The sequence below is a fragment of the Rissa tridactyla genome, chromosome 19 (assembly GCF_028500815.1).
Source record: "Rissa tridactyla isolate bRisTri1 chromosome 19, bRisTri1.patW.cur.20221130, whole genome shotgun sequence".
Lineage (NCBI taxonomy): Eukaryota > Metazoa > Chordata > Aves > Charadriiformes > Laridae > Rissa > Rissa tridactyla.
Genome location: NC_071484.1, coordinates 4,504,355 through 4,518,122, shown reverse-complemented (window position 1 = coordinate 4,518,122; position 13,768 = coordinate 4,504,355). Strand labels below are relative to the sequence as shown.

Here is a 13,768-nt window from a genome sequence, read left to right as displayed (position 1 = left end):
AGGAACCTAAAGCAGCGAGGCTGCGCAAGCGGAGTTTCCCACTCTTTTTCCATCCCCTCTTTCCATTCTGGCATCCCGGGCGTTTAGTCTCTCAGATGCACGGAGCACGCCGTGGCGGCACCTCCATGCTCGGGGCGCCCAGATTTTCGCGTCTACAAAATCTCGTTTCTACATCGCTTTTAGGCCTGTGACTGTCCAAAGTGGGATTAAAAAGGAAATCTGATGTAGTTACGCAACGCGGCCCGGGCTGCCCAGAGATGCTGTTCGAAGAGCCAATATCCCAGTCCGCGCTCTCCGGAGCCGGCTGCGGGGGGAATCCTGCAGGGGCTCTCCAGAAAGACAAAGACTGCATTTCTCCATGTGTCCGTACAGACAGACCACCTCCACACGACATTTAACCCCAGAGAAGTTACCCAGCCAGAAAAAAAATACAGGGCAGCAAAGCAAAGGAGAATAATTCCAGGCAAGCAGCTTTTCAGCAAAGCTGTAATATTTTTTAATCCTCCCTCTTGTTTCTGCCCTGCCGCTACCAACTTCAGGGGGAAACTCAGCAGGGTAAGACACGTCACAGCATCATTCAGGAATCTTTCGAACAGCAGACATGAAATTAAATGAAGGAAACGGTGATGTTACGCCAAAACAAAACATTTCAATCATTAATTAGCAAACCCCAGATGCTGCGAAAGCCAAAGCAGCGCGTGGACACCCGTGTGCTGCGACGGCCAGGGCAAAGTGCACCAAGAGCAACTTCTCTGCCCAGAGGAAGCATCGTAATTCTCCAAACTCCAAAGTCCTTAAGATCTTTCAGAGAAGATCAGACACTCCATTTCAGTTATAACGAATCCTTTGAAACAGTAGAAACGGCTATGATGCCTTGGAATTACACGGTACCTTAAACCCGAGATTATCTGCATCGTAACGATAGCAAAGAATCTCTTTCTTTTTTTTTTAAAAAAAAAGTATTCTCCAATAATCTTACAGTTGTACAGTTTTGTAAAAAGAGCGCCCACAGACTGCTGAAATAACCATTAAACACCATCAAAACCAGTTTTCCCCACAGGAATTTTCCATTTAGAAGTGGTAAATCAAATGAAAAGACAATTTTTGTCACATTTAATGATGATGACTACAGAAAAGAGAACTCTCTTCGGATAATGAGAACATGGAAACGGCTGTGACACGCATGGACTGTGTCTCGCTCTCACCTAAAGGCAAAAGTGTTGATTTCTTACCTGCTACTGAATTTGGCCGCGGCATAAGGTAAAGAGGAATGGACTGGACTGACTGGGACAAGACGGTCTCCAGGTTCCTCTCCGGGATCTTGTTGAGGCTGTAGGTGGAAGCCGTCATGTTCTCATCCACGCGGTACAAGCAGGAGTCCATGCTGGACTTCTGGGACTGCCAAGGTTTCAGGTTTCCTCCGGATCCAAGTTCTTTACTGCTCTCCCCTCCATACTTGGTGCGTTCCACATTTTCCGAGTAGCTTGTCAAAGTGGCTTTGACAAAGGAAGAAATGATAAACAAAATGAGTAACGGAGGAAGAATTGCTCGCACACAGGCTGCTCTACACTGGCTTGTGCAATGCAAGAGCCAGAAATGATGTGCATCATATTTTCCACATTCACATAAATCAGAGATTATGGAATTTAGTTTAATGATACTGTTTCTGCTTACTCCTTCTAAAAGAACATTTAGGCTACAATGTTTTGGCTCATACTGTTAAAAGCCATTTGTAATCACAAAGAGCATTAATAATTATGTGCAGCATTGTATTCGAATACGCAATTCGAGAAAGAGCAGAAATTATTAAGGAAAAAACATTTTCAGTGCTTCCCATATCTTTTAATTTGCGTGGCAGTTACCACCTTTTCAGGGAACGTTCGTAGAAGTTCATAACCTTGCAATGTCAACGCCGAAATGCCATCGGCGCCGAAAGCCCCCCCCAACGCACGCGAACAACCAGCTCCCGTGGATTAGTTTGGTTCAGAAGCGGAACCCAATATCTCATGTGAGTGACGGCAGGTTTTTACGAAGCTTTAACTGTAATCCACACATTTTCACTTATCTCATTTCATTTCACAGGTCGGGGTTGTTGCTGTATTGACTTTCACATTGGGAAGGGACAATACTCTACTCATCCCCCCCACTAACATCTTCTCCCCACTGGTATTTTCTCCTCTGGAGGCCGGTGCCATTATCCCTGGCCGTACCTCCCTTCGGGCTTTTGATTTTCCTTTCATCTTCAGTCTCCCACACATTCGTTCAAGGTCATATTCCAACCTCTCAGGTATTGGGAGAAGGTCCCAACACCCAGAACAGCTTCTCTTGAGTGTGATAAACTTGCCTGCTCCCTAACTTAGGGGGCAAAAAAAGAAAAAAAGAGAAAAGAAAAAAAAAAAGAAATGACAAACCAGATTTCATTACCCTCTCATCGCCCCAACCACGCACATTTCCACTGCTGTTCCAAGCCCTGAAATTCAACTCGATCCTGAATATTTTGAAGCGACAGACGTGCCCTGTGCTCGTAGATCTACTTGCTAAATCCACTGAAATCCGTCATTTTCCCTTAGCGGGGGTAAATACCTTTCCCAGTCCAAATTCTCTGCTAATTTCTGTGCCATCTGTCCCCGGACAGAACAGCGTGGACCTACCGTTCCTTGCTGGCGGCACAAATCCCCCTGTAACGTCTCCGCAGCCTCCTTGCCTTCCCGAAAGCCCATTCCCAAACCAAGGGAGATGCTGCCTCGGTAACAAACAGCGCAGCATTTATTTTTATATCAATAAACACAAATAGTAAACTACTCCGCAGACTCATATGCTTTTTCTATGCCAAGCTGTAAAAGAAAGCCGCCTAGAGAAGAAGTTTCATCCAAAGAGCACCTAAAGGAAGACGCAGTTTAACTGCAAATGGGGAAGGGTTATTTCATTTGGTTCTCTAAATGCATCCAGAAGAGCAGAATTACATATTTTAGCCTGTTGTTTACATGTTGAATACAGGAATGATTTCCCTGCCTAACATTAGGCATTCCATTTAAATTCTCCGAAATACCCAGACAGACCTGACAAAATAGGCAAGTGATGACTTTCCAACCCAGGAGCTCGGGACGGCTCTGCTCACCCAGGTGCCAAGCTTAATTACACATGTTAAGTGACATTATAATAGGAACTACAATTAACTGTTACCTCTAAAATTACAAAATCATCATTTAAAAAAAAATAAAAAAATCAAGACCCGTAATTCTTACTGCGCCTGTTCCATCCCGACCACGCAGCTTCGACCTTCACCCCTATTTCTGTTGGTTTATTTCTCAGTATTAGGTTTCTCACCCGTGCAGTGGGATCAGTATCTTCGTATCTCATCAAGAGTTCCAAACTTTAGTTGTTCGTAACATATTTTGAAATTTAAAACCAACACACGCAACTGCTAAGAAGCAGCATTCGCTTGTTGGCATTTAAACATAGGTTTGCTGTCAGGTAAACGCACTTACACTTTAGCACTGGCAAATAAGATAAAAACAAGAAACAGATGTTCACAGGCTTCTCTTGCTCCTTCAAATCGCTAAATATTGAGAAATACGTTTGAAATGGTTTTCTAGAAAAATCTCCATTTCAAAGTTGGGGTCTGCAGTGCCAGGCATACAACATTGCCTATTTAGAGAAAAAAATAATCCATTGATCCATTAAAAATCATCAATTTTAAAAACCTATCTCAGTATATCTAATTAATCTTTGTAGAAACACATCAGCAGCTGCAATCAGTCATCTTCCCGTACAGCAAACTGGGGAAAACCGAAATAACTATGTGTCAAAATAAGTTTTCTCTAAACGAAGCAACAAAAAAAGAAGAAAGAGCTAATAAATCCTGCTGGTCCTTTTTTTAATCGTCAATTTGTGTTCATTTTAAACATAATTTTCACTGTTTTACACTAAAGCTGTTTTATGTGCAAACTCTTCACTGAATCAGGTATTTAGGATTGTTCCCTGCGGATTAATTTACCTTCTGAACAGCCCTGAATGATATAAGTACTGCTGCACAGGCTGGAAGCGATTGCTCCATGGACTTAATCTCTCCTATGAGCTATTTTAAACCAAACCAATTTTGACTTTATTTAAAAGGCAAAAGCGTCAGGCCAGCTACGAGCCAGCAACACGAATCGGCGCGCAGAGCACGGCTCCGGGGGAACTAAAGCTTACCCGCCCAGAGAGATGCTCCGGAATTACAACTTCGCAGTCAAAATTCGAGAAAGCAACATCTAATTTCAGAACAATCCCATCACCTGCACCAAGGGAGGCTGATGCAGCCCGATACCCAGGGCTAAAAAGTTGGTAGTGCTTGGATACAAAGGAAGCGCAAAGGTCTGGTCAGCCCTGAAGGGGTCAAGTAGTTACAAAATCCCAGAATCCCAGCCTGGCCAGGGTGGGAAGGGCCCTCTGGAGATCATCCCCTCCAACCCCCGGCCAGAGCAGGGTCACCCAGAGCAGGTGGCACAGGAACGCGGCCAGGCGGGGTTGGAATGTCTCCAGAGACGGAGACTCCCCCACCTCTCTGGGCAGCCTGTGCCAGGGCTCTGCCACCCTCACAGCAAAGAAGTTCCTCCTCCTGTTGAGACGGAACTTCTGATGTTCACTAGATGACCGTTGTAGGTCCCTTCCAACTGAAAACATTTTATTATGTTGTATTCTACTCTATTCTATTCTCATTTTCCTTGGGCGGAAAGAACTTCATCTCAGTCCCCAACAGGATCAAGCCCATCAATACCCACAACCTGAAGGAAATCGGCAAAATAACATTCTTTCTGCAAGTTTGCCATATTCAATACCCTAAACTTTCCAGAGGGTGTTCCAGGCCAGGGTCTATGTTCGTACGCTTCGGGTGTGTGAGTGCAGCTCCCCAGCACGCGTTGGCCCCCACGGGCGATTAACCGTGCTTTGCAGCAATAACCTCTTTGGGGGGTTGCCTGGGGAATGAAGACCCCCCCCCCCCCCCGGGGATGAATCCTACCCACAGTCACACCAGGACTCCTGTTGCATCATTAATATATCTAAATTATATCTACGTGTTAAAAATATTCAGGGCCTTAATCCAGATGCAGAGAAGGCGATTGAAATGGGCAACCGCGGCTACAAACTAACAAGACGACATCGCTGTCCGTGCTTCTATCGGCAAGCAGATTTTTATATATATAACTCTATACATATGAAAAATACACAATGAGAGCACCAGAATATCAGATAACACTAAAAATTGGCTCTCGCAGTAAGATTCCTTCTGATATTACTACTTTGGTTAGATTGAACATCTAACCCACAAAACAAGTATTTTGTGCTCATCCCTTGAGCTCTCCTACCTCCGCAATTCCTATCTATGACTCCGGCTAACCCAGCCGACGGCCTGCGGAAAGCAGGTCCCCACGGTGAAAAGCCCCCATAGAGCCCAATTCTACGTGACATTGTTTAAACTGTGTCACTGCTAAAAGGGGCTGCAGGAGCTCGCATGGACTCGGCTTAACCCGCAGGCCAGAAACCCGCTGTCTGAGGGTTTTCATCACTGGGAACATCTTGGCTCGCGGGACGCGCTCGGGGTTTGCAGGATGAGGGGTGTCACACCTCGGGAAAAGGAGAACCCCCATCCCCGAGGGTGCTCAGAGCGTCCCTGCCACGGGAGACTGGACAATGACAATAGAACTGTCACACTGACGGAGATGACAGAATTAACCCTTTTGTAATACAAGGTTTAAAAAAGAAACAAACGGTCCTTCAGACAGTGCCAGAAGATATCTTATGGCTCCCATCAATTTTTTGCAATGAGGGGGGTGAGGCTCAGGCTGCCCAGGGAAGCTGTGGCTGCCCCATCCCTGGAGGGGTTCAAGGCCAGGTTGGACGGGGCTTGGAGCAACCTGGTCTAGTAGTGGAAGGTGTCTCTGCTCACAGAAGGGAGACTGGAACTAGGTGATCTTTGAAGGTCCCTTCCAACCCAAACCATTCTATAATTCTACGATTATTAAACCCAAAGATACTTAATTAACTGAAAGCTCAAAAAAATGCAACCTCTTAACAGATAGCATGCTCTAAATTTGGGAAAGATAAACTGATGACCTCTAATCCATCAAAGAGCAGGAATTTTTGCCTTAAGCCATCTGCTGAGAGGTAGATCTTTCAACCACGGTCTCTAACAGACGACACCCAGCGCAGCAGTACGTGATGGGACACGTTAAGCCGCCACGACAGGAGCACGCAGGGATGCGAGAAGGGCTGCAGAGATGCCCGGAGAGAATGCGCTTTTATGTGAGGCTCTTTTCATCCCTGAATCCAGCCAGAAAGAGTAACCCCGGTGAAAACCAGCAGAACACTGCAGTGCCTGGTGGGCTGCGATGACACAGACCACGGCGCGTGTCGGTGGCTGTCGGGGGCAGAAGAGATGTCACTGCCTCGTGGAGGCACGGAGAGGATCATCGCAGGGGACGGAGCAAGACGGGAGCAACCACACGAGTCACACGCCGAGCACGAGAAACCTGACAGCCCTGGAGAAAGAGCTGAGGTTCCCTATACCCCTACAGTAACACCACATGTATATAAATATAGATGCGTATTTCTTTATATATATATTATATATATAGTATTATCACATATATATTACAAATATATTACATGTATATGTAATATAATTACATATATATTATACATATGTAAATATATTACATATATGTAATGTATATTATATATACTACATAATATATACATATATAAATCTATATGTAATATAGATTATAATATATTACATATATGCATACATATACATATACTATATATGTGTAATATATATTATATATGTATATATACACATATGTACACATAGTATACATAACATATATTACATGTGATCTATACATGTAATATATATTACATATATACATATATAATACATTATATATGTATATATACACATAATATACATAATATATATTACATGTGTGAGCTGTACATGTAATATATATTACATATATACATATATATAATACATATATTGCATATATATTATATGGTATATGTATATGTATGTATATAAGTAATATATATTATAATATGTATTACACATATATATATATATATTTATTTTTTTATATATATATATATGTAATCTCCGGTCTCAGCCAACGTGCAGTCTCACACTATTTAATGCGAACACAGACGGAATCTGAGGCATCCGCAGCACCTGAGCGCTGTAAAACACATTAATGAATAATAGGGGGGAAAGCCCCTCCGAGGAGGGGACGCAGGCAGCGCCGTGCCCCCTTGCAATCCCCTCCGCGGATTTGCCGTCATCGCTTCCCACAAGAATTCCACCCCAGCCTCAGTAACAGCACAACCTGCACCAGCTTCGAGCAGCGCAGCCCGGGCGTCGTGGAAGACACGTGGCCTTTGATGGCAGAAGGGGACACGCTCCAGGTGCCGGCGTCACTTTGCCATCCCACCCTGCTTTTAGCCCTCACGCTTCACGCCTGCATTTGCCTTGGCAGAGGACTTGCCTACGTCAAGCTTTCATTTTCAAACTTGGCTCGCTTCCCTCGGTGAAACATTCTGATTAGAACTTTTTGCAAATAACATATTTTAAAATATTTTTATTTCTTAGGGGAAAAAAAAAAAAAACCCAGAGCTGTATGAAAGCAGCAGTTCATCCAAGACAGCATCGTGGATGTCACTGCAGCCAGTACTACCCTTCACTCCTCAGAGAGTTTCATGTATTTACAGGATAGTAAATATTCTTTCTCATGTAGCTGCAAGCTGGCCCGTGCCCTGGGGCATGAGGCTTTCGACTGTACTTGTCCCGAGTCACGCACGCGAGGGGGTTTTACCACCCCATCCAGCTCTCCCTCAGGCAGAGACCATGCCTGGAAAACGTCAACCTTTCCGTTCACCCTTCAGATGGAACCGCAGCAGAAAGCAGTTTTCTACAGTTACCACTTTTCGATGACCAACAGCTGTAACATTAATTGTATGTAAAGATTTATAATGTCTCGAGTAGGAAACAGGGATTTTCCTGCTTTAAAGAACTAACTGCAGCACGGTATCAGAGGCTGCGCTGAAATTAGGTACTTAAAAACACTTGTGCGAACTCTGCGAGTTAACCTCGTCTCACTCCTCCCCAGTAACAGACTCAAACGCCACTTGCCGTATCGCATTAGAGATGCCCTAGCGAACATCTGCGAGTCGGCAAGGAGTAAAATTAATTTTTTACCCGAATCTACAGAAGCCTTCATAAACTCAGTCGCAAAAAGGATACACCTAAATATAGCCGTGTCCCCCCAGACCGCTCCGGGGAGCTCGGCTGCCAAACAGAAGAATTTGGCAGGCGGAAAGCGTAAGCCCAAACCTTTCCCGGGGGAAGGCGGCAGCCTCGGGGGCTCACGTGCAACCCAGGCCCCCCCAGCCCCTGGAGCACCCGGTGCTTTCAGAAGAACATTATTCTCTGCTGACACCATCGGCCACTGAGTTTAAGGCTTCTCCATGCAAAAAAAAAACCCCAAAATCTTAAGGTCTGCCCCTGCTCAAGGCCTGAGGTCAAAATCCACACCGCTCTTGGTGTGTTTAACTTCTCTTACAACACTGGTCTCAAATACGGGGGAAAAAAATAAAAATCACTGTCTTAATTCATATAAACAATCCTGTAAAAAGGCAGAGATTAAACAGGTAAAGCCACTTTGTTTCAAGCCTCAGGGTATTATAAATCACGGTAAGCACACAAAAGGTCTCGAAACGTAATGAAAAATACCTTGACGGCAGCATCACGCTGACCCTATATTCGTTCTGTTCTAAATCTGAATTCCCCGCTGTCCCGGCTGACGAGCGGGATGAAGTGCGGGATGAAATGCCTCGAAGGGCTCGTACCTGCGCTGCTGGGACCGAAGGCGGGAGGCGTAAGGGTAAAAGAGCATTTTCAACAGCACGAGACACTCCCGGCGTCAGAGCACAACCCTGCAAACACCCTGCTCGGGGGACAGAGCAGTGTCCGCAAAGCCTGCGTTTATAAACTGCAGTTTATCACTGGCAGAAACAAGGTAATGAATGTTTTTAAGCACAGTCCACTATCGTAAACATGAGACAGAGCTGTTAAAAGGGTTCCAAACTTAATACAGAGGTAGCAATCTTGATGGCTGATTAAACAAAGCATTGTAAAACCACCCACGTGCTCCTAAGTACTATTATTTAAAGCTGTCGTCCTACAAACGCACACACGCACACCTGGAGCAACAACTCTGCGACAGGGATGCACTGATCATGGAGATGGGCTTCCTGAGCTGCAGAAGTCTTCACTCTGGAAAAAAGACAACTGAGGGGGGACCTTATCAACGCTTATAGATACTGAAAGGGGGGGTGTCAGGAGGATGGGGCCAGGCTCTTCTCAGTGGTGCCGGGGGACAGGACAAGGGGTAACGGGCACAAACTTGCCCCTGGGAAGTTCCATCTCAACAGGAGGAGGAACTTCTTTGCTGTGAGGGTGGCAGAGCCCTGGCACAGGCTGCCCAGAGAGGTGGGGGAGTCTCCGTCTCTGGAGACATTCCAACCCCGCCTGGCCGCGTTCCTGTGCCACCTGCTCTGGGTGACCCTGCTCTGGCCGGGGGTTGGAGGGGATGATCTCCAGAGGGCCCTTCCCACCCTGGCCAGGCTGGGATTCTGCGATAAGCCACACGCTCCTTTCCTTGCCCAAACCGACCCCGTCTACAAACCCCCACCTCTCGGCATGTCTCAGCCACAGGCAACCATGGGATTTTAACCATGGGGCTGTTAAGACTTCAGAAGAGATGCAGGTTCTGCACTCACACATCCCTTTAGCCCTACATCACCTCCCATCACCGTCTTGGTTCAGCGGCCTCTCTGCCTCATCCACCTCTTACCGTTTCGGATGCTTCTTTATTTTTGCCCGTCTCACCAACATCAGTTCACCATTTTTTCCTTCTTTACCACCAGCAAGGACAATTTTTCTTCTTTTTTTTAAGTCCACCAGTCTTGAAACTGGGTTTAAAATTATCAGATTTAAACAAGAAAGCAGAAAGGAGACATGTGTGGGGGTGTGCGCACAAGGGGAGGGAAGCTATTTGTATATTTGGCATTAACTTTTTGGGCAAGCTTGGATCATTGTGAAGCTTTTCATAACCCTGAAGGTTAAAATCTTGCTGCTCTTAAAATAAAAGCTGAGAGTCCCATCTAATCTCACGCCATCAACAGCTAAAACATTACAGAGAAGTCACTTATCCCAGTATCCAAAATAACACCGTGGGAGTTGACAACACTGAATTTTCCTCTAGCTGTCTTCTGAGTTGTCTTTTCAGTTTATTCTTTCTTTCAATTTTTCACTCCATTTTCTTGCCATCTACCGAGCTGGACCATAAACTGAAGCAAATTTCACAGTTTGAATGTAACATCTGTCCTGTGCCGCTTCCTTCAGCTTTAAACACTCTTCTTTCTCCTTTTTTTTAAGGAGTAACGTAACAAACACCTGTAGCCGACCCATTCTCTATCCAGTATTTAAGGGCCAGATGTTGGTGCCAAACCCAACCCTTGACACCTCAGTGGCCCAAGTGGGAGAAGGCAGAACTGGTGTTTCACAGAATCCCAGCCTGGCCGGGGCTGGAAGGGACCCCTGGAGATCATCTCCTCCAACCCCCGGCCAGAGCAGGGTCACCCAGAGCAGGTGGCACAGGAACGCGGCCAGGCGGGGTTGGAATGTCTCCAGAGACGGAGACTCCCCCACCTCTCTGGGCAGCCTGTGCCAGGGCTCTGCCACCCTCACAGCAAAGAAGTTCCTCCTCCTGTTGAGATGGAACTTCCCAGGGGCAAGTTTGTGCCCGTTACCTCTTGTCCTGTCCCCGGGCACCACTGAAAAGAGCCTGGCCCCACGAAGTTTCATGACTTCATGGTTTCTCACCCCTGACATCGACCACGGATCAAATCACACATGCACGCACGCGTTTGCGTTCTGCTTCTTTTGTCCTCCCCTAATGAACTGGAGAAAGAACTGAAGCGGGATTCAGAGATGGTGTCCTTTTGTGTGGGTGGGATTCTGCGACCCCACTGATTTTGGTCAAGAGCTGATGAGACGCCTGTTTAAGAGCCTCCCTTCTCACCTCCAAACTGTCAGCCCTGTCACCTGCAACATGCAGATGCATTAGCGAACAAAATCTCATTATTCATCAACATGAGACATTTTTCAGGGAGCTCCTCCTCTGGGGAACGAGCCCAAATGGAAGCTGGCTAGATTTAAAATAAGGTCTGTAATTCTTAGAAATCTTATTCGTTATTAACAGAGCATTTCATAACACTGATGAGAATGTCAGAATTCAAATGCTTCAGCTGTAAGATCACAAAAATATTTAACCTGAGTCAGATTTATCTTGGTATGCCTTTTGAGCTGCTCTTTGTTCCCTTCTCAAAGCAGTTGAACTTGCAAACAAATCTATCTTGTTTTATTGTCAGCAGCATCTATCCTGCTTAGCACGCGCTCTAGAGGAATTTATTAACAAACCTATTTTTAACCCACGAACGCAGAAATCTGTAGAAAGCGGCAGCTTAATAAAAGCTCAAGAGTCAAGAGTAAAAAAAACAGCAAAAAAAAAAAAGAATGTGAAAAAACTACACGCCAGTAACCTCCAGGAGGGGACGGGGGTCCTTTACATGGCGTTCTTCGTTGTAAAAATCCCCAAAATCTAAGCGAAGGCCAGGGCTCCACACGGCATTAGACCGAACCTACATCACCGCGGCAAGGGGATTTACGCAGCTCACCGCTTTCCCTTTAAGCTGCTTTAACACCGTACCTATCGCCCTGCTCGAGACGATCCCCCGAACAATGAAGCGGGGAACACGGCGCCCATCACCACGGGACTCCACGTTAAATAAAAGCGCGGCCCCGTTCCATATCGGAGTAAATTACAGCAGGAATTTACAGAGTAAATTTCCGCAGGAAGATTCAAGCTGGAAACCAGCCGTTCTTTTCACACCCTTGGGAGACTGCTGCTAAATGACAAAAGTGCTGCTTGAGCATCGCAAGCACCGGGGCAGCTTGACATACCGGCAAGAAATGCTTTCTGCTTTATTTTACAGGCTTGCACTAAGATTGCTGGAGATTTTCTTATATTCGGCTGCATTCAAGCAGCAACACTTTACAGTCCCCTTCTGTGGGGACGCGAAGCGCAAAGTTCTCCCGAGGCAGCACGTGATTCTTTGACCAGTTTTCTTTTCAGTAGCAGGTTTTGAACATTAACAGTTGGCTGCTTTTACACAGTGAGAGCCAAAAAAATCCTGGAAGCTATTCAGAGGTTAAAGTCAGGTCAGCATTTTCACCAGCCACTCTGTTCTACGCGGAAAGGATTTAGTGGCTTCCAGGAGAAAGGGCTGACTTGCTCCTATCTCTCCTCTTGGCTCAACCTCCTCCCTCCTCCTCCTCCCCCTTCCCCATGTCTTTTCTTTTTACAAATAAGAGCATCTGAATGTGAAGATCTGGACCTTGTAACGTTTTTTGTTACCCTTTCAACACAAGTTGAGTCAACTTCCCTTTACTGTTAGAGGATCTTAAATTTCAGAACGGCTTTGTTCTAACCCTGCGTTTATTAAAGTCCTCAGTAAGCATGGAACAGTCCCTGCGCTGGGCAGGTTAGCGACAGGACACACTTGTTCCCTAATCACTGAAATTATGTAAGAGGTGACATACTAATGGACGGGAATAACTCCAAAAGTACGAAGTCATGAGGGAAAACCTGCCTGCTTCCAATTTGGCCTTTACATCCAGATCAGAACACCAAAATGCCCGCTCCGTACACCTCAGCGGAGAGTGATGCTCTTAACGCGGTTAATTCGGAGTCTAGAGAGACACGCTCTGATTTAACTTCGACAAATCAAAGCTGTGTCTAGCACTGTAGATACGTAAAATGAGCTTAATGTACAAAAACATTTTATGCCAAGCAAAACACACATGTAGAGAAGCAGTTATGCATAACGGTGTAAGGATCGACTTCCCACCTTGATTAACTGTTTTCCGTCCTTTGCCAATTCCCAAAATATTTTACAAATAGCACGTTGACCTTCCAGGGCAGGCGTTAAAGCCTCTGTGTTTTTAAAATACGAAATTCAGCAGTGATTCATGATTGCGAGATTTGGAGGTGACGCTTGTTGCCGCTCAGGGCTGAGAGGTGGCAAAGATCAAGAGATCTTCCCAAAAACCTAACTTTGATCAAGATGAATAGGAAATACATTGAAGCTGGCTACTATGAAAATACACCTTCCCGGAGCTAATCACCTGATTTGGGAGGAGGAGGAAGGACCGTGACTCAGGAAACATAAAACACCTTGGGAAATGTTTACTCTTACTCTACACATAGAAATGGCACAAAAACGTAAGTAATTTTGACAAGGAAATCTCCAACGGATTTACACGTTTGAGGGTCCACGTGAAGCTGCTGAGGCCAAAAGCCACGTCGTTACAGTCATCCTTGCAGAGAACAAACCGAGGAAGGGATACGCATACAAGAAGATCTGCATCCAATAATTGAGGAATGCAACCGAAAGGGAAACCGGATCCCTGACCCTCCAGAAACAAAGGAGCCGATGTGTCCCTAAGAGGGAGGGCAAGGCGCGGGGTGGCTTTGCTCCCTGCACGGGGACAATCTGCCTGCCCCGTTCTGCAGTGAAACTAATTCTAGGGAATTGCTGTCACGCAGAGAGCACCTTGCAGAATCGTTGCACACCCAGTTCCCATCCCAACAGGAGGGCAATGACC

General features: G+C 45.8%; 1 protein-coding gene across 10 annotated transcripts in view; it reads right to left on the bottom strand.

Annotated features, from left to right (window-relative positions):
• Nucleotides 1-13,768, bottom strand: part of TANC2 (tetratricopeptide repeat, ankyrin repeat and coiled-coil containing 2) — a 336,817-nt gene that overhangs the window by 89,450 nt on the left and 233,599 nt on the right. For all 10 annotated transcript variants that reach the window (XM_054224167.1, XM_054224164.1, XM_054224162.1 and 7 more), the window contains one exon: nucleotides 1,233-1,496. In XM_054224167.1, the coding sequence (XP_054080142.1) occupies nucleotides 1,233-1,496 (264 nt within the window). The remainder of the gene's footprint in view (nucleotides 1-1,232; nucleotides 1,497-13,768) is intronic.